The sequence below is a fragment of the Stegostoma tigrinum genome, chromosome 33 (assembly GCF_030684315.1).
Source record: "Stegostoma tigrinum isolate sSteTig4 chromosome 33, sSteTig4.hap1, whole genome shotgun sequence".
Taxonomy (NCBI): Eukaryota; Metazoa; Chordata; class Chondrichthyes; order Orectolobiformes; family Stegostomatidae; genus Stegostoma; species Stegostoma tigrinum.
The window spans coordinates 16,170,984-16,195,022 of NC_081386.1; the positions used below are offsets into that span (position 1 = coordinate 16,170,984).

A 24,039-nucleotide genomic window follows, 5' to 3' on the forward strand; every position below is an offset into this window, starting at 1 on the left:
GGCATTATTGTTGTTTCATCGGGATGCTATGCAACAATTAATTATTCTGCTGCTAGTGAGAATGTTCATGTAACTGGTACTTTCTAAAGTGGCAATGAGGGCCACCAAGTATACCGTCTGATCTGTAAGAGGTTAACTACTATCAGCTGATCTTCAGGTTGATCAAGGGCAATGGCTTTTCTGCAAAATGGCGGCTGCCTGTAAATCCAAACCCAATACAAGGTCAAAAACTAAAAAAAAAATTGGCTACCTCTTTTAAATTGTGAAAGTATTTTTCTGTTTTTGTAAAGTACTTATAAATGTATTATGAGTGCCAGTTACAATCAAAAATCTTAAAAATGACAACTTAACATACTTAAAATACCATGCAGTTAATGTCACGCAATGACCAAAGACATTTCAAACTGCTGGAGAAGTTTCATGAATTTCTCTTGAACCAGCTTGTCAGGTGTCCACCACAGTTGCCTTAAGTTGTTATTTTCAATTCTCCCTTTCTTCTTGCATTTAACGTTCACATAAAACCCTTCCAAATTTAAATTGCTGGAAGCAGCAAGTAAGAATTAGACACTAGCCATCTCTCATTATTCTGGAGTTCAACACACAACTAATAACAAGTGTGCAAGCTGCAGGTGATGAAAGGGTCTCTCTATTTTATCTTTCACTTGAAATTCCTGATTTTTTTCACTTCAAGAAAAGCATACTTAAAGCAAACAATAGATGGCAACTGTCACACTGCATTTAAAATTTAGCAACAAACACTATTTTCTACACTGGTCATTTGCATTGGGCATGAATTAGTGCATGGAGTCACACAATGTTATGGATAAAAATAGTGGTGACAGTGGTGAGCAGGGGGTTATGCTCTTCAAACATGTTTAAAATTCAAGGCCCATTTGCTGAAAAGGACAATTGAGCAAGTACAGCATTCTCAGATTTCAACTACATTCATGGCTACAAGAATTATGGAATTAGACCACGAGTGCTGTAGACCTATGTCCCACTGAATTTTCCTTCAGGAAGAGACAAAAAACAAATTAGACTTTGACTTAAAGCCCAAGTACTTATACAATTAAAGAAATGTGCAAGGTACGTGTATATACAGTGTTACATCAAGCACATTCAAAGTGACTACATTGACAGCCTTCTATGCCTTTACAAACCAAGTAGGTCTGACAAATTTAAAATCGAATGCTTCTTTGAAACATTTGACATCAAACTAAACAGTAACATTAACAGGAAGATGAAACAATTATTATATTCTGCAATAACTCTCTCAAAAATACAAGCATAAAGCTCTACCTTTGTTCCAGGAGGTAGACCTTCTAGCTGCATAGGTTTCCGAAATGTCCTATGATGTTGAGTTTTATGATCCAGTTTTTCTTTACAGGTCAAGAACTGAAGCTTACACTTGCTGCAACGGTAGACTCCTTTTTTCTAGACAAGGAACAACAAGCTTAAGCACTTCTTTGAAAGTAGAATGTAAAAGGAGGTGAAATTTACGTAATTCACAGAGCTGGTTGGTGTAATAAAAGAGCACTTAAAAGGGGAGGGAAGTGAATTGTGGCAGGATGGTTTTTCATCGAAAAGATTTGCTTGTTTTGAGTTTTACACTGCTTTGTTTGAACAAAGCAATATTCGACTTGTACCTCTCAAATGACATCATTTCCATGTTTAAGTTGGGCAGCACAGTGGTTAGCGGTTAACACTGCTGCCTCACAGCACCAGGGAGTTGGATTTGATTCCAGGCGTAGGAGTGCTGATAACCACCTTTCCAAGGTGCCAATCTCCTTTGTCCCCCATAATCCTGCACATTTCTTAAACAGAAACAAACATCTAATTCGCTCTCCAATGCTTCAAATGATATACACACATGCCCTTTAAAATAATACCATTATTTTGTATTTCCTCTATTCATTTTTCCCAAGCTTTATCACTCAAAAACTTTGAAAATGTTCTGGACACCCAAATTGAGGTAATTAATGTGCAATCAAGAAAAACAGCAGCTGTAGTATAAATCCTGGTGAACCCTACTGTATGTTTTCCTCTAGTCCATAAACAAACATTCACTGCCACTCAAATTCCTGGTACTCAGTCAACTTTGTGTACATCCAAACATTTCTCTTGTTACCCAGCGTCTTTTGGAACTCCAAATACACTACATCAACTGTGTTAGGTCATCAAAAGACTCAAGCTAGTTGATTAAACATTGGCTTAAACTGTTGCTAGTTTTCCCACATCAATATTTATCCAACCACATGTTAATTTCAACCCCAATCATCAGCTCGAACATCTCAAGAACCGGAGTATCTCATTAGCATTTCTCCAATCCTCTTGCATTCCCTCCTAAGGTGGTACATCTGCTTTTCTAAAAGGATATCAGGAACAAGATTTCATTTTAACAACAGAGATAGCAATGTCACAATAAAAGAGAACTGAGAACAGTTTTACATTACAAACTTAATAACTGTATTTCAATTCCACCAGCTGTCACAGTGGGATTTGGACCAGATCATACGCTGCATTAAGATAGCTTGTTGTTCTGTGGATGTTAATGGGTAGAGTCTCTTTTTTAAGATGATCAATGCCTGGCACTAACCGAGACATACAGTTGTACAGAATGAAAACAGATCCTTTGGTCCACTCATCCATGCTGACCAGAAAGCCTAAATTCATCTAGTAGCACTTGCCCCATATTCCTTTAAACCCCCCTATTCACAAAGCCATCCAGATGACTTTTAAATGGTGTAATTGTACTGGCTTCCACCACTTCCTCTGGCAACTCATTCCGTATCTCTCTTCTTGAAAAAGTTGCCCTCTTACATCTTTTCCCTCTCACCTTAAAACTACACCCTCTAGCTTTGGGCTCACCTACCTGAAAAAAAGACATTGGCTAGTCACCCTATCCATGACCCTCATGTTTTATAAACCTCTAAGGTCACCCCTCAGCCTCCAATGCTCAATGGAAATTAGCCCCAGGGTAGTCAGCCTCTTCCTATAGTTCAAACCATCCAACACTGCAGGATCTTTGTTAATCTTTTCTAAACATTTTCAAGTTTCACAACAATCCTTCCTTTAGCAGGGAGACCTGAACTGAACACAGTACTCCAAAAGGGGCCTAACCAATCTCCTGTACAGCCACATGACATCCAAACTCCTACACTCAATGCACCGACCAATAAAGGTATGTGTAGCAAAGGCTTTCTTTACTACTCTGTCAATCTGCAAGTCCACTTTCAAGGAACTAGGGCAGCATGGTGGCTAAGAGGTTAGCACTGCTGCCTCACAGTGCCAAGGACTCAGATTCGATTCCTCCTTTGGATGACTGTACAGAGTTTGCAAATTCTCCCTGTGTCTGCATGGATTTCCACCAGGTACTCCGGTTTCCTCCCACAGCCCATCATGTGTAGGCTAGGTGAATTGGCCATGCTACATTATTCATGGTGTTCAGGAATGTGTGTGTTAGGTGCAAAAAGGTGCAAAACCAAACCCAGCAAATACAAGTGAGTCTGTTTAACTTCAGTTGCAATGCCATTTTCTGAAACAATAATGCAGGTCAAAATTAATAGTTACATGTATAAATCCAGGATATTTCAGGAAACCAGCATTGGCTTCTCAAGGTAAAGTCATGTTTAACTAACTTGCTGAAGTTTTGGCAAAAGCTACAGATGTGGTGCACCTGGTTTTCCAAAAGGCACTGGTTAAAAGGTGTATAACAGATGTGAGCAAAGTTAGAGCTAAAGGATTAAAGGACAATAGCAATATGGTTACAAAACTGATCAAGTGACAAAGAACAGTAATGATTAATGGATGTTTTTCGGGCTGAGTTTCTCACGGATTGGTGGTGCTGGGAGTGGTGCCTTTCCTCGTATTCATGACCTAGATTTTGGTAAACAGGCACAATCTCAAGGCTTGCTGATTATGTAAAACTTGGAAGCAAATGATAAGCAGGATTGTGTACAACTATTAAGACATAAGGGTATTGGTAAAATAGGCAGGAGGGAGAAGAAGTTCAATGAGGAGAAATATGAAGTGATTCTTTCTCGGTCAGAAGAAAACAGAAACAACTTAAAAAGTAGGAGATATTTCAAACAGAAGCAGAAGGATTTGCCTGTACATATGTGTAGTTCACTGAAGGTGGCATGACACGTCGGGGGGGGGGGGGGGGGGGTTAGTAAAACTGACGGTAACTTAATTAGAGAATGGAGTACAGAGCAGTGAGGTCATGTTAAAACTTGTTGAAGACATCAGTCTAGTCTCTGGAGCACTGTGTTTAGTTCTAGACATTGCCACTTCAGGAAAAATATGAAGGCACTAGAAAGAATGTAGAAAAGGTTCTTAAGAATGATTCCATGGAAGGAAGAATTTTGGTTATGAAGGTAGATTGGAGAAATTACAACTGTTCTAGGAGATTTGATGGAGGTATTCAAAATCAGAAGGCTATGATAGTTATGGCAAACTGTTCCCACTCATGCAAGGTTAGAGTATGGAATTGGCAAAAGAGGAAAAGCAATATGCAAAAAAAAAATCATGCTACAGTAGTTCAGATCTGGAATAAGTGCTTGGACCATTATCTTCCCAACAGACAGAAAGCATACTGAGCTAACTTACTGGAGAAAAATATCACTATTACTTATCTTTTTCGCTTTTACAGATTACAAAATTCGAAGAAAAGTGCTTACTCCATAGATGGTGTCTACTATAAAATATTGTTTTCCTAGACTTAAGGAATTTATAGGCTGAAATTGGGAAAGAACTGTTTTAAAAGAAAGAATTATTGAATGATTATTGCAGTTTTTGAAAGCGAGTAACCTGACACTCATTGGGAGTGCTGTTTACATATGGCTGCTTATTCAAGCAGTAGTTAAATGTAGTTCACAGATGAGCTGAATAAGGAAGGGTCAGTAAAAATGGATAGTCAGCTGGCAACAAACTGATGAGTCTGGGGACTCGTGATCAATTATCAATGACAAGGGTCTTCTACCTGCCAAGAACTGTGTGATTGAGATTGCGGCTGTAAACAAGATACAGGCTAAACTATCAGAATTTGTCCAGGGCAGGCGCTCTTTGCTCCCTGCAGTACAATTCATTTTAAGCCTGAAGAAAGCCTGTTTAATCAATCCTTCTGTAGTCGCTGTAAGCTATGACTCTTAACTAGTAAGTCAGACATCTTTCACAAGTGTGAACAAGCCACACTATGCCTCTTGCAATCCACTGAAAGCACCCAGGAAAGATAAACTAAGAAGCCGTGAACCATCTCAGCAGGTACTGTGAAGAGACCACCAAAACTGCTTTCTCAGTTTTTCCCTCGGCCCATAACACCCATGTTTTTCCCCTGTGTCTATAAGGGGAAGGTTATAAAGAGATTAGAGTTGTAATTATTGAACAATCATTTACCTGTATCAAGTAGATACAGGTTCTGGTACCTGTATCTACTATTAGTAATAAATAGTAAATTGTGCTCACTACAGAGACATGCTCAAAGCTTTCTGTCAATCAGAGTCTGAAAATTGGGTAAACTGGGGAAGTTGCGTGCACTTTTCAAAACCTTTGTCTTTTGTAATGACGCCAGGAAAGTCTTGATTTTCAGCATGTTACCCCAGATGAGGCATAGCATGGACGAAAACATATGAAGTCAGTATTAAAAAAACTTGATTACAATATTTTTCCTGCAAATTATGATTTATGCATTAGTACATAAACAATAAGATAACCAACATCTGTTGAAACTGTGCGTAGTCAGCTACTGCAAGGGCACTGAGTTATAAAGTTTAATCAGTCCACGGCAAGTATATAACTGAGGACCGTATTCTAAAACTGGATTCTGGTAATGCTGACTTCTCAAGTTGCTCAGCTATAAGCTGCAAATAGATTTTTCTGCTGACAGTTCTGAAGTAAGCCGTTCAATACAGTACACTTAACAATGAACATCAAAAACAACAATAATGTTATAACTGAATACTGACCTACCTTTCCTCTTAATTCAGATCTTTCCCTCATATATGTATTTCTCTCCTGCTCTACTACATTTAACGCAAAGAGCAATTTTTTTTATTAGCTAATTGCCTCAACTGACCCTAATCACAACAGACATTCTTTTCCAAGTCATCAGCAAGTTAATTTAGATATAAAAATAACTTTTGGTAAATTATTTATCCATTCTCTGTAAAGAGAAATTGAACAAACTACATAACTATAAAAACACATTTATGAAGTTATAAATGTGCAATGCTAATACTGTACCTGATGTCTCATGTAATGCTGAACATAAGCATTTCCACTTTTAATGACCTTAAGGCAAAAAGGGCACAGCAACTGCTTGGTATTTTCATGAACAACGCGGAAATGGTTATCAACATCTGAATACATTGATGACCGATAGTTGCATACCTAATTTGGAGAAAACAAAGGGAAGAAACTGTAACTTTTTTAACAAAAATGTTGAAATGTTCTTTAACGAAAAGCAACTGAAAAATTACCTGACAAACATATGGCATTTCCCCTGGTTTATGATTGTCTTTCATATGTTGCAGAAGTACTTGCTCAGATTCATAGGACAACTCGCAAATTTTGCAAATTGCTAAAAGGCAACCAAAGCACAAGAATACAACAAATTACACAAGATTTGCTTCTTCAGGTATTTTCCAACTTATAAATCTTGTCAAAATTAGAGAAAAAAAAAGTATCGTTGTGTCACCCAACTCGGAAGAATGTGATGTTTAACAATGGGGATGGAACAGAATATCTCTTTTAAATGTTACCAAACTCCTGCACATTACTGAAAGTTGTGGTATTCTTATTTGCAGTAGTGTGTTACAAATAAAATTAAGACATCTGATCTATAGATTTACGAGGGGTGGACATCTGGACAAGCCTCACCGCTGATCCGATTAAACCACAAACAATTTTTGCTTCCTTTTAGTTCTGTTCAGATTCAACTTTTGTACATTGGAGGTACGTACAGAAACGTCCCCGGTGTCTGGCACATATGAGCAACAGATGCAGCCAGTCACCTGTATCTGACAGTTGCATGACAAGTATTAATGGTGGCTGGGAGAACACAACGTGTCAAAACTATAAGGTGAATGCACATTTTAAAATCTCGTGGCAAGGACAGCTTAATAATTCAGGTATACCTGGGTGCGATAGATGAATGTGACTTTATTGGTAAAGTAAGTCTTGAACAAACTAATAAAGCATGCACACCATCAATCCCTTCCAAGTGCTCAAGTCTCCGCTGTCCAGATCTCAAGCATCCAGAATTATTACACAAATGGATTCAGAGATTGAAAGGAGAATTTGGAAGCTTGAGATCAGCAGAACAGGGACTTCACTGTAAAGAAAATGTGTCTTCTCAAAATATTTAAATACATTATAACAGCTTTTACTTCACAGTTGTGCCATGCTGAGATTTAAAAGTTATTTCCTTTTGTATTTCCCACAATGCTTTGCTGCAAAATGACAACTTTGAATCTCCAAAATCTATTTCTCTGATACACTGCAGATTTTCTCCAACGTACTTTGCAGTTCCTATTCATCAAGTAATTTATCAAAATAGCAATCTTATTTGTGCTATTTTTATTTGGAACCAACACCTTTGCTCCAAGTAGTACCGGATTTACAGCAAGTTTAGTTACTGCAATACATCTATTCGAAGTGTTCGTCTAGCTGACTCTCCAATTTGCCTTTTGCCAAACTGTGTACAGCATATATTCTCACGTGCAAGAATAAACTGAGCAGCAAATTCATCAAACTGCATTCCACTGCCATCGAAAAATCAATCTTTGCATGAACCAGGCCTCCCAGATACTTACTTTAGGTCAGTTATGTTAAAGCACAAAAACAACATATAGTCAGCTGGATGTAAGATCTGAATCAGATATTGGTGGTCTGTAACCGAATTACGACTAACTCTACATTAATAAAACTGTCTGTACATATGTCATGATGCTATTAATATTCTTTACTAACATTTCAATAATTAGCGAAATGGCGATTTTATTCGAAATCAGGCAACAATAACAGCTGGATATTATCCTTTCACTTCTGGGATCCAAATTTGAATTTAGCTGAACTATAAAGATAAAAATCTACTTTCTCAATTGACCACAGGAAATCCACATGAATGTTAGGGAACCCCTACCAAGTCCTTGATGAACAGCGGTCATCAAAAAACTGCGCACTAATTTACAACAAATTTCAAACAAGGTATATGAAGAAAAGGTTCATTCTGGTTAAACAAGTTCAAGTTGAAGCAACATTTCATATCACAGTAAATTAAATCTAGAGGCAATATTGAATACCCAAGGGGACAAGCATTCCTTCACCATTTACATGCTTTATTGTGAGATCACAAAAACTCAATTAAGAAGGTTGTGTTACAAATAACTTTCGACAAATAACATGGCTAACACATTGCCTTGCCAGTAATGAGAATTATCCAAACAATTTAAGATATCCTCCTAAAAAGTTACACGTTCCAAAAACACTACTTCCATGAGTTTCTTGACTTGCTCGCTGAGCTGGCTTGATTTCATTCAGGCATTTCATCACCCTGCTAGGTGACATCATCAGTGGAGCCTCCAATGAAGCAATGTTATTCTACTTCGTCTGCTATTTATACTGTCTGGTCCATTATGATAAGGAGTGTCATTTCTAGCTTTGATCTGTATGCGTTTGTCCAAATTTGTATGTTTTTTGATTGAAGTATGGGTAGAGAACCATGCTTCCAGGAATTCCCAGGACAGCAAACTCTCCTTAGCATTGGTACATTCAGACAAAGGAGGCCATCAATTTAACTGAGACAAGGTAGCCACAGTACCCCAAACCAAACAGACACTCATGGGAACTCCCAGAGGCATGGTTCTCCACCTGTATGTCAGCAAACATATAGAATTGGACCCCATATACAAACCCATACAGAACAAAACCGGAAATGACACTACTCACCAGAACATATATTTGTGCGGTTGCATTACCCGAAACACTTCTCGGGTAGTGTCTCCCACCCATCCTCCTCCTTTAACCAAAAAAAAAGGTTCTGTGTGCCAGATTGGTAAGGTAACTAGTTTATTTTTTTATTCTTTATTTTTCAACAGTCTCTTTGGGAATTTAGAATAATGGGAATGGAGGTCAGGGCAGTTGAATGTTCCTCCTGCAGAATGTGGGAGGTAAGGGTCACCACTAGCGTCCCTGCTGACTACATCTGCGGGAAGTGCACCCAACTCCAGCTTCTCGAAAACCGCGTTAGGGAACTGGAGCTGGAGCTGGAGCTGGATGAACTTCAGATCATTTGGGAGGGAGAGGGGGATATTGAGGGGAGTTACAGGGAGGGAGTCACTCCTCAGGTACAAGAAAAAAGGCAGATGGGTTACAGTCAGGGGATGGAAAGGGAACTGGCAGGCAGTGCAGGAATCCCATGTGGCCATTCCCCTCAACAATAAGTATACCGTTTTGGATGCTGTTGCGGGGTGGGGGGGACGACTTACCAGGAGAAAGCAGTGGGGCACAGATCTCTGGCACAGAGTCTGTCCCTGCTGCTCAGAAGGGAAGGGGGAAGAGGAGCAGAGCAGTAGTCATTAGGGACTCCATAGTTAGGGGGACAGATAGGAGGTTCTGTGGGGACGAGAGAGACTCACGATTGGTGTGTTGCCTCCCAGGTGCCAGGGTTCGTGATGTCTCTGATCGTGTTTTTGGGATCCTTAACGGGGAGGGGGAGCAACCCCAGTCGTTGTCCACATAGGCACCAACAACATAGGTAGGAAGAGAGATGGGGATTTAAGGCAGAAATTCAGGGACCTAGGATGGAAGCTTAGAGCTAGGATGAACAGAGTTGTTGTCTCTGGCTTGTTGCCCGAGCCACGTGCTAGTGAGGCGAGGAATAGGGAGAGAGAGGAGTTGAACACGTGGCTACTGAGATGGTGCAGGAGGGTGGGTTTTGGATTCTTGGATAATTGGGGCTCGTTCTGGGGTAGGTGGGACCTCTACAAGGATGGTCTTCACCTGAACCAGAGGGGTACCAATATCCTCCGGGGGGGGGGGGGGGGGGGGATTCGCTAAGGCTATTTGGGTGGGTTTAAACTATTTCAGCAGGGGGATGGGAACCAAAATTGTAGTTCGAGTATAGAAAAGGTTGAGAGTAGGGAGGTCCGAAATCAAGTTTCAGGGGCGCAAGATGGCACTGGCAAGCAAGAAGTTGGTTTGAAGTGTGTCTACTTCAATGCCAGGAGCATACGGAATAAGGTGGGTGAACTTGCAGCATGGGTTAGTACCTGGGACTCTGATGTTGTGGCCATTTCGGAAACATGGATAGAGCAGGGACAGGAATGGTTGTGGCAGGTTCCGGGATTTAGATGTTTCAGTAAGAACAGAGAAGATTTTGCGGTGGCGGCGGCGGCGGGGGGGGGGATTGTTGGTCAGCAACTGAGGTAGTATGGGCTGAGGTTAGAAACAGGTAAGAAGAGGTCACCCTGTTGGGAGTTTTCTGTAGGCCTCCGAATAGTCTCAGATATGCAGAGGAATGGACAGCAAAGATGAATCTCGACAGGAGGGAGACAGACAGGGTAGTTGTCATGGGGGACTTCAACTTTCCAAATATTGACTGGGAACACTATAGTTCGAGTACTATAGATGGGTCAGTTTTTATCCAGTGTGTGCAGGAGGGCTTCCTGACACAGTATGTAGGCAGGCCATCAAGGGGTGAAGCCACAGTGGATTTGGTACTGGGTAATGAGCCTGGCCAGGTGTTAGATTTGGAAGTAGGTGAGCACTTTGGTGATAGCGATCACAATTCTGTTATGTTTACTTTAGTGATGGAACAGGATAGGTGTTTACCACTGGGCAAGAGTTATTGCTGGGGGAAAGGCAATTACGATGAGATTAGGTAAGAATTAGGGAGCATAGGATGGGGAAGGAAACTGCAGGGTTGGGCACATTAGAAATGTGGAGCCTATTCAAGGAAAAGCTCCTGTGTGTCCTAGATAAGTATGTACCTGTCAGGCAGGGAGGTAGTTGCAGAGCACGGGAGCCGTGGTTTACGAAGGAAGTGGAATCTCTGGTCAAGAGGAAGAAAGCGGCTTATGTTAGGATGAGATGTGAAGGCTCAGTCAGGGCGCTTGAGGGTTACAAGGTGGCCAGAGAAGACCCAAACAGAGAGCTCAGAAGAGCCAGGAGGAAACACGAGAAGTTGTTGACGGATAGGGTCAGGGTAAACCCTAAGGCTTTCTATTGGTATTTAAGGAATCAAAGAATGACGAAAGTAAGATCAGGGCCAATCAAGGATAGTAGTGGGAAGTTGTGTGTGGAGTCAGAGGAGATAGGGGAAGCACTAAATGAATATTTTTCGACAGTATTCACTCTAGAAAACGACAATGTTGTCAAGGAGAATATGGAGATACAGGCTACTAGACTAGGTGGGATTGAGGTTCACAAGGAAGAGGTATTAGAAATCCTACAGAGTGTGAAGTTAGGTAAGCCCCTGGGCCAGATGGAATTTATCCTAGGATCCTCTGGGAAGCCAGGGAGGAGATTGCCGAGCCTTTGGCATTGATCTTTAACTCATCATTGTCTACAGGAATAGTGCCAGACGACTGGAGGATAGCAAATGTGGTTCCCCTGTTCAAGAAGGGGAGCAGAGACAACCCTGGTAATTATAGACCAGTGAGCCTTACCTCAGTTGTTGGTAAAGTGTTGGAAAAGGTTATAAGAGATAGGATTTATAATCATCTAGAAAAGAATAAATTTGATTAGGGATAGTCAGCATAGTTTTGAGAAGGATAGGTCGTGCCTCACAAACCTTACTGAGTTCTTTGAGGTGGTGACCAAACAGGTAGATGAGATTAAACCGGTTGATGTGGTATATATGGATTTCAGCAAGGCGTTCGATAAGGTTCCTCACAGTAGGCTACTGTACAAAATGTGGAGGAATGGGATTGTGGGAGATACAGCAGTTTGGATCAGAAATGGGCTTGAAGGAAGAACACAGAGGGTGGTAGTTGATGGGAAATGTTCATCCAGGGGACCAGTTACTAGTGCTGTACCGCAAGGGTCGGTGTTGGGTCCACTGCTGTTTGTCATTTTTATAAATGACCTGGATGAGGACGTACAAGGATGGGTTAGTAAATTTGCAGACGACACTAAGGTCGGTGGAGATGTAGATAGTGACGAAGGATGCTGTAGGTTGCAGAGAGATACAGATAAGCTGCAGAGCTGGGCTGAGAGGTGGCAAATGGAGTTTAATGCAGACAAGCGTGAGGTGATGCACTTTGGTAGGAGTAACCGGAAGGCAAAGTACTGGGCTAATGGTAAGATTCTTGGTAGTGTAGATGAGCAGAGAGATCTCGGTGTCCATGTACACAGATCCTTGAAAGTTGCCACCCAGGTTGACAGGTCTGTTAAGAAGGCATACAGTGTTTTAGCTTTTATTAATACAGGGATCGAGTTCTGGAACCAAGAGGTTATGCTGCAGCTGTACAAAACTCTGGTGTGGCCGCACTTGGTGTATTGTGTACGGTTCTGGTCGCCGCATTATAAGAAGGATGTGGAAGCTTTGGAAAGGGTACAGAGGAGATTTACTAGGATGTTGCCTGGTATGGAGCGAAGGTCTTACGAGGAAAGGCTGAGGGACTTGAGGCTGTTTTCGTTAGACAGAAGAAAGTTGAGAGGTGACTTAATTGAGACATACAAGATAATGAAAAGGTTAGATAGGGTGGACAGGGAGAGCCTTTTTTCTAGGATGGTGACGGCGAGCACAAGGGGGCATAGCTTTAAATTGATGGGTGAAAGATATAGGACAGATGTCAGAGGTAGTTTCTTTCCTCAGAGTAGTAAGGGTATGGAACGCTTTGCCTGCAACGGTAGTAGATTCGCCAACTTTAGGTACATTTAAGTCGTCATTGAACAAGCATATGGACGTACATGGAATAGTGTAGGTTAGATGGGCTTCAGATTGGTATGCCAGGTCGGCACAACATCGAGGGCCAAAGGGCCTGTACTGTGCTGTAATGTTCTATGTTCTATGACGGACCGGAGAGTAGGTAAATGGAGTAGAATAACATCGCTTCATTGGAGGCTTCACTGATGATGCCATCTAGCATGGTGACGAAACATCTGAACAAAAACAAGCCATCATGGCGAGCAAGTCAACAATCTCATCCAAAACCTGAGATACAGATTTTTGCCAAAACTTAAAAATACATTTGAGCTAGTTTAAAGATGTAGAGGTGCCAGTGTTGGACTGAGGTGGACAAGGTCAGAAATCAGATGACACCAGATTATAGTCCAACAGGTTTATTTTAAATCACAAGATTTTGTCGCGTTGCCCCTTTATCGGGTGACTTCACCTGATGAGTGGGCAACGATCTGAAAACTCACGATTTCAAATAAACCTTTTGGACTATAACCTGGTGTCTTCTGACTACGTATTTTTGGCCAGACTTCTGCACTATCTTGATTTTAGCATTAACTGAAAAAAATCACAGTGGATGAAGGTTGAGGGGTACTAGGTCATTGGAGGTTTGTCATTTGCAGGGCCAGCATTTATTGCCCATCCCTAGCTGTCCTCAAGAAGGTGGTGGAGAATTGCATTCTTGAACTGCTTTAGTCCATTGTGTGTCGGTATCCCCACAATGCTGCTCGAGAAAGTTCTAGGATTTTTACCCAGCAAAACTGAAGGAAACACGAAATATTTTCATGTCAAGATACTGAGTACTTGCAAGAGGTCGTGTTCCCTTGAATTTGATGCCCTTGTTTTTCTAGAGGGTACAGGTCATGTACGTGCAAGGTGCTGTCTACGAAGCACTGGTGAATATTTGCAGCGTGCCTAGCACACAGTGCAGCTTCCCACTATGGGTGGTTGAAGAAGTGAATATTTACGGATATGATGCCAATCAAGCAGGTTGTTCAGTTATCAGTAAAGTTAACAAATCTGAAGAAGGAACCAAGATAAATTTAACTTCTCACAACTTATGCCAGGGTGTAACTTTCCATATTTTTATATTTTAGAACGAATGTTACTGTACAAGAACATTTTGCAAAAATATTGAGATGGAGAACAGTATCAGCACAAAGTCAAAAAACACAGCAACAGCAGGTGGCCTTTCAACCCTCATATCTGTTATTAAATAAAGATCAGCCATGATCCAATCTCAAACCTAGTTGCCCTTCTTTAATTCATCTCCTTAAGATCTTTATACAAGGAAAACATTCACTTCACAAGATTACAGTACAATTGACTAATATTCCATTTAATAGTGACTGTAGCACATATACACAGTGTATTACATTGGTAAAACCTCAGAGGTCAAAAGAACTAGTTGGCCATTCACAAAAGGCTTGAAATTTCAGAATTCTGTGTGCAAGCAAATCTGGTCTGAGGAGGATTACACAAGAAATAGAGCCTGTTTGCAGACAAGTAAGATCAAAAGATGCATGGGCTCAAACATAAATACAATTGCGATTCTATTAACTAATATATCAAAATCTTAATTAGAAAAATGTAACATTCTCAGATGCAGTTTCCCTTGAGAGCAGAGTCTGCACCCAGGAGTCAGTTTCAGGATAAAAGGTCTGTCTTTTAAGGCTGAATTGAGAAATTGCTTCAGGGATTGTGAACCTTGGATTTCTTTATCCAAGAACGCTAAGACAACAAATATATTAAAAAATGAATTATGGGCTTGCCAAATGAAAAATGCAAAAACTAATGGAAGAACCCAGTATGGCATGCATTGTACATGTATAAACTTATTTTACTTGGGTGAAGTTTCACCAAACAGTGAAAGTATAATTATCCCAGGTAACAGACCAAATAAAACAGGGGAATGATAATGTTATGCTTTTTGGATATCAAAGTCACTTGGACAAGAAAGCTGTTCGATGAAATTTTATTTCTGCACATCAAGTGTGTCATGAAAAAGGGAGAATGAATTCACACCATTCACCAGACACCTGTAATACCCTGTGTACAACTACATTGATAACAGGCATAGAATACAGAACTACAAAGTAAAGATTAACAAATTGAGAAACATACCATATTCAAGAAAGTGCATGGCTTCTCATTTTCAATTAATGGGAATTTCAACACCATTTACAGATGCAGATGTCAGACCTAAGGACTTATAAAGCATCCACTAATGGTTCCCTGAATTTATTTCAATGAGCTGTTGGCCATGGATTTTTCTAGCTTTTGTTAGATATAGGCATTCTTAATATTATTCAATATTTCAAATAGAATACACAATAAAATCTTAAAGCACAATATCCTAGATAATTTAATCAAACTTGCAATTCCAAAGATGAGATCTGCCATGTAACATCATACGAAATGATACCGAACACTTACTTGTTGACTCATATGGACTGTGAGCAGTTTCAATGTGGCACTGCAGCTGAAAGGGTGTGGGGAACTGACGATGACAATGTTGACAAGTAGTGTGGTTTTCCCAGCTCTCACTGCTCTGCTTCTCTAACTCCATATGATGCTTCATGTGATTCATAAACCTATCAATGACAAGGCCACTAATCAGACACTTATCGCTAAGACAAAGCTTTAAACAAGTGAAATCAACTGCAAGTAACTAAAATCTATGGTTAATTCAACTTTGCAAAATGCCTTACATGCAGTTTTAAACTTGACAATTTTAACTTTAAAGAATTTTGAAAAACCAAGTCAGCAAAATCATCCAATTTGACCATTTTTAATCCATCTTCATTTAAAAATATGTAAAAGTGCAGACAGCACCACTCCAAAGAGACTGAATACTGGACATGCTCAGTTAGGTTTGGCAAAATTCAAGCTAAGCAATTTTGTTTTTAATATTCCTTCATGGGATGACATGTGTCATCAACTATCCCTAATTGCCCTGACGGCAGGAGAGTCACATGTAGGCCAGGTAGAAAGAAAACAGTTTCTTTCCCAAAAGGACTTTAGTGAAGCAGACGGGTTATCCCCAACAATCAGCAAAAATTTCATCATCAACTCTGAACACTTAATTCCAGATTTTTTTTCAAGAAACTGATTTCAAATTCCACCAGCTGCCATGGTGGGATCTGAACACGGGTCATCAGAACACCACCTGTGATTCTGGATTAATAGTTAAGTGTAATGCCAAGATTACCACCTCCCCATAGAGTTAACATTTCAGTTTGATAATGTTTCATCAGAGCTCATTCCGTTTCTTCAGCCACAAGTACTGTGAACTCTGAGGAGAGGTATACTGGCATTGGAGGCAGTGCTAAGAAGGTTCACTAAGTTCATCACAGGCATGGAGGAACTGTCTGATGAAGATGAGCAGGTTGAGTTTATACTCAGTAGAGTTTAGAAGAATGAGAGAAGAATGAGAGAAGACCTATTTGAAACATATTTTTTTACGAAGCTTGACAGGATTGATATTGGCAAGTTATTTCAACCTGTAGGCAAGTGTCAGACCAGAGGGCATAATCTTAGAGCAAGGGAGTCACCCATTTAGAACAGAAATGAGAAGATTCTTTTTCTGTCCATGAGTGGTGAAGCTGTGAAACACTTCACTGCAGTGTCTGGCAAAGGGTGGGTTGTTAAATACATTCAAGGATGAGACAGCCAGACTTCTAATCATTACAGAATCAAGAGTTATAGGTATAAGGCAGAAACGTGGAGCTGAGGATTCCCACATCACCCATGATTTCACTGAACAATCGAGGTGACTCAACGGGCTATATGGCCTATTTCTCCTCCTCGGTCTTATGATCTTGAATGCTGCTAAACCAACTGAGATTCTACGACTACCTTGATTTTGAAGTTTTGAATTCTGGCATCCACAGCATTGTTTTTGTGACCAACACAGAATTTGCTCATTATATCAATCCCAAAATTAATGATTTTTGACATGCTGAATTTATCATAACTGATATTTTCAGTTACACACTTACTGAAAGCAGAAAACAGCATTAAGTAAATCGACTGAGTTATTCACTGTTCATGATATGAAGGATACAAAATTTTGTTGCATGAATCCAGATTAACAAGGCCTCAAATATTTAATGCAGTTGTATTTCCAAACAATAGGAGGGAAGTTACAATCAGAAAATCATGGGACTTAACACATGGAGCTGGAGGAATGCAGCAGGATAGGCAGCAGAAGAACAGAAAATCTGAAGAAGGTTCCTGACTCGATACGTCAGCTTTCCTGTTCCTCTGATGCTGCCTGGCCTGCTGAATTCCTCAAGCTCTACACTGTCATCTGACTCCAGCATCTGCAGTTCTTTCCATCTCTATAGAAGGTAGGTTTTTTTTCTGGGAATATAAAAAAGCTCCTTGCTCAAATACTGGCCTCATTGATAAAAACTGCTCCCTGATTACCACAAGAAAGGCTCCAGGAAAGGAGTTAAAATAGTTAACACTGAGAAACATCGAAAATAGGAGCAAGAGTAGGTCATTCAGCTCCATGAGCCTACTCCATCACTCAAGAGGATCATGGCTAATTACCGAACTTAGTACCCTTGACCTGCTTTTTCCCTACATCTTCAGATCCTTCAGCCTGAAACTATACCTAACTCCTCCTTGACGACATTCAACATGTTGGCCTCAACTGCTACCACTCTCTGGGTTAAGAGATTCCTCCTTATCTCAGTTCTAAATGGCCTACCCCTGTACCCTTAGTCTGTGACCCCTGGTCCTAGGCTCCCCTGTCATTGTGTTTACCTGTCAAGTCAAATTATAATTTTACAGGTTTCTATAAGATTCATTCATCATTCTTCTAAAGCCCAGGGAATATTATTCCAACTGATCCCATCTCTCTTCATACATCAGTCCTGCCATCACAAGAATCAAGTTCCTGTTGATGAGAGGAAGCATGGTTTGGATGGTTTATGAATGATTTTGGGATGGTTAAACAGATATTAGGTGCAGAGATTCATGTCAATAGAACAACTTGGGCTGAGAAAAGGCTTGCTTGGGGGGCTGGGAGAATGCTCTCTGCTTCACCGGACGTTCAAGCAAAGCTGGCAATGCAAATACCCCACTATCAACATCCTGGAGGTTATTCTTGATCAGAAACTCACTGCACTCAACACAAACACAGGAACTACAAGTCAGAAGCTAGGAATACTGTGGCAAGTAACTCAGCTCCTGACTCTCCAAAGCCTGGCCACCATCTACAACGCACAAATCAGCAGTGCGATGGAATACTCCCCACTTGCCTGGATGAGTGCAGCTCCAACAATGATCAAGAAACTCAACACTACCTAGGACAAAGCAGCGTGCCTGCCTAGCATTACATCCACAAGCATCCACTCGATCCACCACCAATGTTCAGTAGCAGTGTGTACTAACTACAAGATGCACTGAAGAAATTCAAAGATCCTCAGATAGCACCTTCCAAACCCAAGACCACTTCCATCCAGAAGGACTAGGACAGCGGATATATGGGAAAATACTACACTCCAGTTCCCCTCCAAGCCATTCCCCAGCCTGACTTGGAAATATATCACAGTCATTCACTGCCAGTGCGTCAAAAGTCTGGAATTCCCTTCCTAATGGCATTGTGGGTCAAACAGCAGCAGGTGGGCTGCAGCAGTTCAAGAAGGCAGCTCACCCCCACCTTCTCAAGAGCAGCTAGGGAAAGTCAATAAAATGCTGGCCAACCAGCAACGCCCACATCCCACTAACTAAATCAATCCTCACAGCAGTCCTCACCTACGTTGGCCTTTTGTGTATTCCCAGCATGATAGTTGCATGAGGAATGCATGGTGCATCCCCAAAACGTTTAAACACATGAACAATAAATTTGGGAGAGGGATAATCCTTGACCTGCCTTCACTGAATTGACAATGTGAGAGTTCCAATTTCAGATTTTTAGAAAAAAAGTTTTAACATCACACGTAACTCAAACTCCAGTTGTAGTATGGTGCCCTGACCTTTACATCGAGGCCAGATGCGAACTCTCCAACACCTCCTCCTACCGCCCCCTGGATCATGACCCCACCCCTGAGTACCAAACTATCATCTCCCAAACCATCCACAACCTCATCACTTCAGGTGACCTCGCACTCAAAGCCTCCAACCTCATTGTTCCCCAATCCCTACATCACCTGCTTCTATCTCCTTCCCAAAATCCACAAACCTGACTGCCCTGGTTGACCCATTGTCTCCGCCTGCTCCTGTCCCACCAAATCTATCTCCACCTATCTGGACTCCATTTTCTCCCCCTTGATCCAGGAACTCCCTACCTAAGTCCGTGACACCACCCACGCCCTCCACCTCCAGAACTTCCAATTCCCTGGTCCCCAGCACCTCATCTTCACCATGGACGTCTAGTCCCTAAACACATGCACTCCCCAGACAGTTGGCCTAAAGGCCCTCCACTTCTTCCTGTCCCGCAGGCCCGACCAGTCCCCCTCCACTGACACCCTCATCCACTTAGCTGAACTCATCCTCACCCTCAACAACTTCTCTTAATTCCTCCCACCTTCTATGGACAAAGGGGGTGGCCACTAGTACCCGCATGGGCCCAAGCTATGCCGGTTCTTTGCAGGTTACGTGGAACAATCCCTCTTCTGTACCTACACTGGCCCTAAACCCGACATCTTCCTCCATTACACTGACGACTGCATCAGCACCGCCTCGTGCTTCCATGAGGAGAGCAAACAGATCATCCACTTCAACATCTTCCACCCAACCTTACATTCACCTGGACCATCTCTAATACCTCTCTCTCCTTCCTGGACCTCTGTCTCCATCTCCGGCAACCACCTAGAAACCAATATCCATTTCAAGCCCACCAACTCCCACAGCTACCTAGAATACGCCTCCTCCCACTCACCTTCCTGCTAAAATACCATTCCCTATTCCCAACTCCTTCGCTTTCGCCACATCTGCTCCCAAGGTGAGGCATTCTACTCCCACACATCTCAGATGTCCTCGTTTTTCAAGGACTGCAACATCCCCCTGCATCAGTGGTCGAGAACGCCCTCAACCGTGTCTCCCGCTTTTCCCGCAACTCATCCCTCACACCCTGCAATAAAAACCAAAACAGAATCCCCCTTTGTCCTCACGTACCACCCCACTAACCTCCAAATCCAACACATCATCCTCCGACACTTCTGCCATCTACAATCACCAAAGACATTTTTCCCTCCCCACCCTTATCTGCCTTCTGGAGGGACCACACTCTCCCCTGTCCGCTCCACACTCCCCTCCAGCCCCACCACACCTGGCACTTTTCCCTGCAACCGCAGGAAGTGCTACACTTGCCCTTACACCTCCCCCCTCACCCCCGTCCCAAACCCCAAGATGTTCCACATCGAGTAGACGTTCACCTGCACATCTGCTAATGCGGTATACTGCATTCGTTGTTCCCCTTGTGGCCTCCTCTACATCGGGTAAACCAAGTGAAGGCTTGGGAACTGCTTTGCAGAACCCTACACTCGGTTCGCACTACACAATTGCACCTCCCAGTCACGAACCATTTCAAGTCCCCCTGCCATTCCACAGATGACATGTCCATCCTGGGCCTCCTGCAGTGCCACAACTATGCTACCCAAAGGTTGCAGAAACAGCACCTCATATTCTGCTTGGGAACCCTGCAGACCAATGGTATCAATGTGGACTTCACAAGCTTAAAAAAAAAACAAAAAAACAACTCCCCTCTCCCTACCACATCGCAAAACCAGCCCAGCTCGTCCCCAGCTCCCTAACCTGTCCTTTCTCCCACCTATTCCCGCCTCCCACCTCAAGCCCCACACCCCCATCTCTACTTCATCCCACCCCACTAAACCTGTCCGTCCTGCCCGGACTGACCTATGTCCTCCCTACCTCCTCACCTACACTCCCCTTTTGCTGGGTCCATTCCCACATCTTTGACCGGTCTGTCTCCTCTCCACCTATCTTCTGCTCTATCCATCTTCTATCCACCTCCCCCTCTCTCCCTATTTATTTCAGGGCCCCCTTCCCCTCCTCCATTTCTGAAGGAGGGTCTAGGCCCTAAACATTAGCCTTCCTGCTCCTCTCTTGCTGCTTGGCCTGCTGTGTTCCTCCAGCTCTACACCTTGTTATCTCAGATTCTCCACCATCTGCAGTTCCTTCTATCCCAAGAAGCTATGATGTTAGGAATTGAGGAGGATCAACAACGTCACTTAACGTGAAGAAGTGGTCATGTAACAATTTGTTCAGATAAATGACCAAAATCAAAAACATTAAAAGGAAAGAGAAACTGCAATTAATACTATTAAGTCCTCACTTCTAGAAACGGACCAAAATAACAGCATGCCACTACAAATGTTTACTTTCTACTTCATTATTTCTCAGTTAGAAAAAGTATTCATTAGACTCCAGATGATCTCATGACCGACCGCAAGCACATCCACTTAGGTGTATGCTTCTAGATACATATAATTGCAATTAAGATGCCCTCAATTATACACAGCTTTTGCTTTATTTAAGCAAGTTCAACCTCCCTAATGCACCTACTCAGCTCAGGTTTTCAAGCAGCCTGTGCTCTCAGAAGCCAGACTCATATTTCAATTTTCACATTTTGCTATTTCAGCTTCCCTTAAAGGATTCTCATTCAGGGGAACAATGACCTTAACTGCCAGCACATGACAACGAAACAAACAGGTGTAGCTGTTAAAAGAGCTTACAGAAGCCTTTTGGCAACATTTTAAAGTAAAGTTATTCAATCAAAAGAACAGTTCTTGCACTGTATAAATTACCAACTGTTTTTCACTACACATCCCTGAAGGGAATTCCACTGAAATCTGCTGATAATGCTATCAATATATACAGAAAATGGTAATGAAGGTTGTGGAGCCTTGCACCATAGAGTTATGGGGCAGTATAATCACCCTTGAGGGCACTTCAAAGTCTGCTCACCAAATTTGGTATTAAAGTAAAATTAATTTAGCAAATTACTTCTATAGCAAAGAAGAAACAGTTCTGCAAAAACTTTAGAACAGTATTCATTTTTTAAAAATGCCTCATTTGTTCCCTCAGTCCAATGTTTTATGTAGTTGGAAGCTAAGCAGTATCCAAGATTCTCTAGTTAGGCACTCTGTAATTAGTTATTTGGAGATTATTCAATATGACCCATGGTAACCAACTTGCCAATTTCTCCACCGTGTGGAGAATGTTTTGATTCTGCTGAATACTGTGAAGCAGCACAAAATAGGGTGTACAAAATGTCAGCACAAAGCTGTATTCTGTGAAGACAAGATCAATCTTAATCATTACATACGTTTCCTCTAATCATAAAATATTCACAACCATCCAACAGTTTCTAAAAATGTGCTTTTCACGTTGCACCCGAAAACACGAGAACACATTCCCCTTTACTTTCCTTTATCCAATTTCAGAAATGTGCTGTTATAATCCCAGCTGATGCTATTACCAGACAGGTCAGATCCTAGAAAGAATGTTGACTAGGCAGATCAAATTAGGTATCTGGTAACAAGCACACAATGCTGCAGATTTGGTCTTAACAATAAACAGAAGTTTATAATGCAAATGGAATAAACCAAGTCAGGTGCACATAACTTGATCTGAAAGATTTTGAAATACAATAAAATCACAATTCCATCTATCCCAACACAATCATTTTACAATACAAAAACCTGAAACTTCTCTAACACATCAACAGGCTTAACTGTTTCTAATTCCCTATCTCAAGGATTGTTAGCCTCTTTCCTGATTTGTCTCACAACTGAACTTAGACCTGCCGAACTTTCAACAGTCTTTTCAGAATTCTCACCAAATACTTCTGATTTAGAACTTCCTAACTAAAATCCAGACAATGAGGTAACCATTTCTCAAATTTTTCGAAGTGAACTTGTTTCTCTAGGAGAAACATCCATGTTCCATCAGAATTTCTGTGAAGAGGCAACGGCACTACAAACTGTGACTTTTTGCCGAAGTAAAAAGAAAATTTCTGATCCTTCTGAACAGAAAGCCAGTGAATACTCTTCAATGATTCATTTCTGTCCACTCTTCAAACTCGCTCAATGCAAAAAAAAAAGTCCCAATATCACTCCAGGAAGTTTCCCTTTCATAGTGGTTTTTGAAAAAAATCATGGTTCAAGAAAGCCTGGCAACTATTAGTTCTCATCATACCACAAAGACCAAAACTCTCAGGTCACTATAATATAAAAAACTGTTGACTTGTTACAATGATCCCGCCCATCAACCATTATTCAAACTGTCAAATAAAAACTGAAAAAAACTAAGGATGCTGTAAATCAAGAGGACAAGAATAGAAATTGCTGGAAAAGCACAGCAGGTCTGGCAACACCGGTGAACAAAAATCAGAGTTAATGTTTTGGGTCGAATGACCCTTCCTCAGAAATGATAGCAAAGAACATGTTGGTTAAGATGCAGAAAATTTTGGGGGCAGGGGGGTGAAGAGAGAGAGGACAAAAAGAGAAGAGAGGGAGAGACAGACAGAAAGAGAGGGAGAGAGGGAGAGACAGACAGAAAGAGAGGGACAGACAGACAGACAGACAGAGAGGGAGAGACAGACAGACAAAAAGAGAGTCAACAATAGGAGTGAATAATGATATAGCTAAGAGGATATTAATGTGGACAGTTAGTAGCTAACAATGGGTAGTGTGTGATAACAGACAGTGTGATAACAAGGCCTGGTTTGTGTGCATTGAGGTAACTTGTAGCCGTTTTGGGGGCAGCTAAAGGGAAAGGTGGCAAGGAGTAAAATTACACAAAATAAAACAGAGGAAAGGAAGTTACAGTAATTCCTGCTTTCATCTCTGCACTCCTTCTGATAACTGCAAAAAATATGGGACATGTGTTTTACCAAGTAATATAATGCCAACAGCCAAAACCCGATTATAATAGAGATGGGGTGAGCTATGCTCCCAAAAAGGATATAGTAGTATACATGACATTTAGAATAAGTTTTGTTTATTGCTTAAAAATGTTTGTTATAAATTAACTGTTTTTTTTCCCCAAATGCCGAACTACAAATTTTAGCTAATTTTCGCAAGCAAAACATTCCTACTGACAAGATTTTTGCATAAATATTTTTGAACGTCATGAAATAACTGTTTCATGTTCTTGTTCCA

General features: G+C 41.4%; 1 protein-coding gene across 2 annotated transcripts in view; it reads right to left on the minus strand.

The window, feature by feature from the left end:
• The window catches only part of LOC125467170 (zinc finger protein 280D), a 110,503-nt gene that overhangs the window by 30,293 nt on the left and 56,171 nt on the right, over nt 1–24,039 (minus strand). For both annotated transcript variants that reach the window (XM_059639306.1, XM_048562632.2), the window contains exons 9-12: nt 15,338–15,495; nt 6,477–6,577; nt 6,241–6,387; nt 1,300–1,434 (exon numbers count right to left, since the gene is read on the minus strand). In XM_059639306.1, the coding sequence (XP_059495289.1) occupies nt 1,300–1,434; nt 6,241–6,387; nt 6,477–6,577; nt 15,338–15,495 (541 nt within the window). The remainder of the gene's footprint in view (nt 1–1,299; nt 1,435–6,240; nt 6,388–6,476; nt 6,578–15,337; nt 15,496–24,039) is intronic.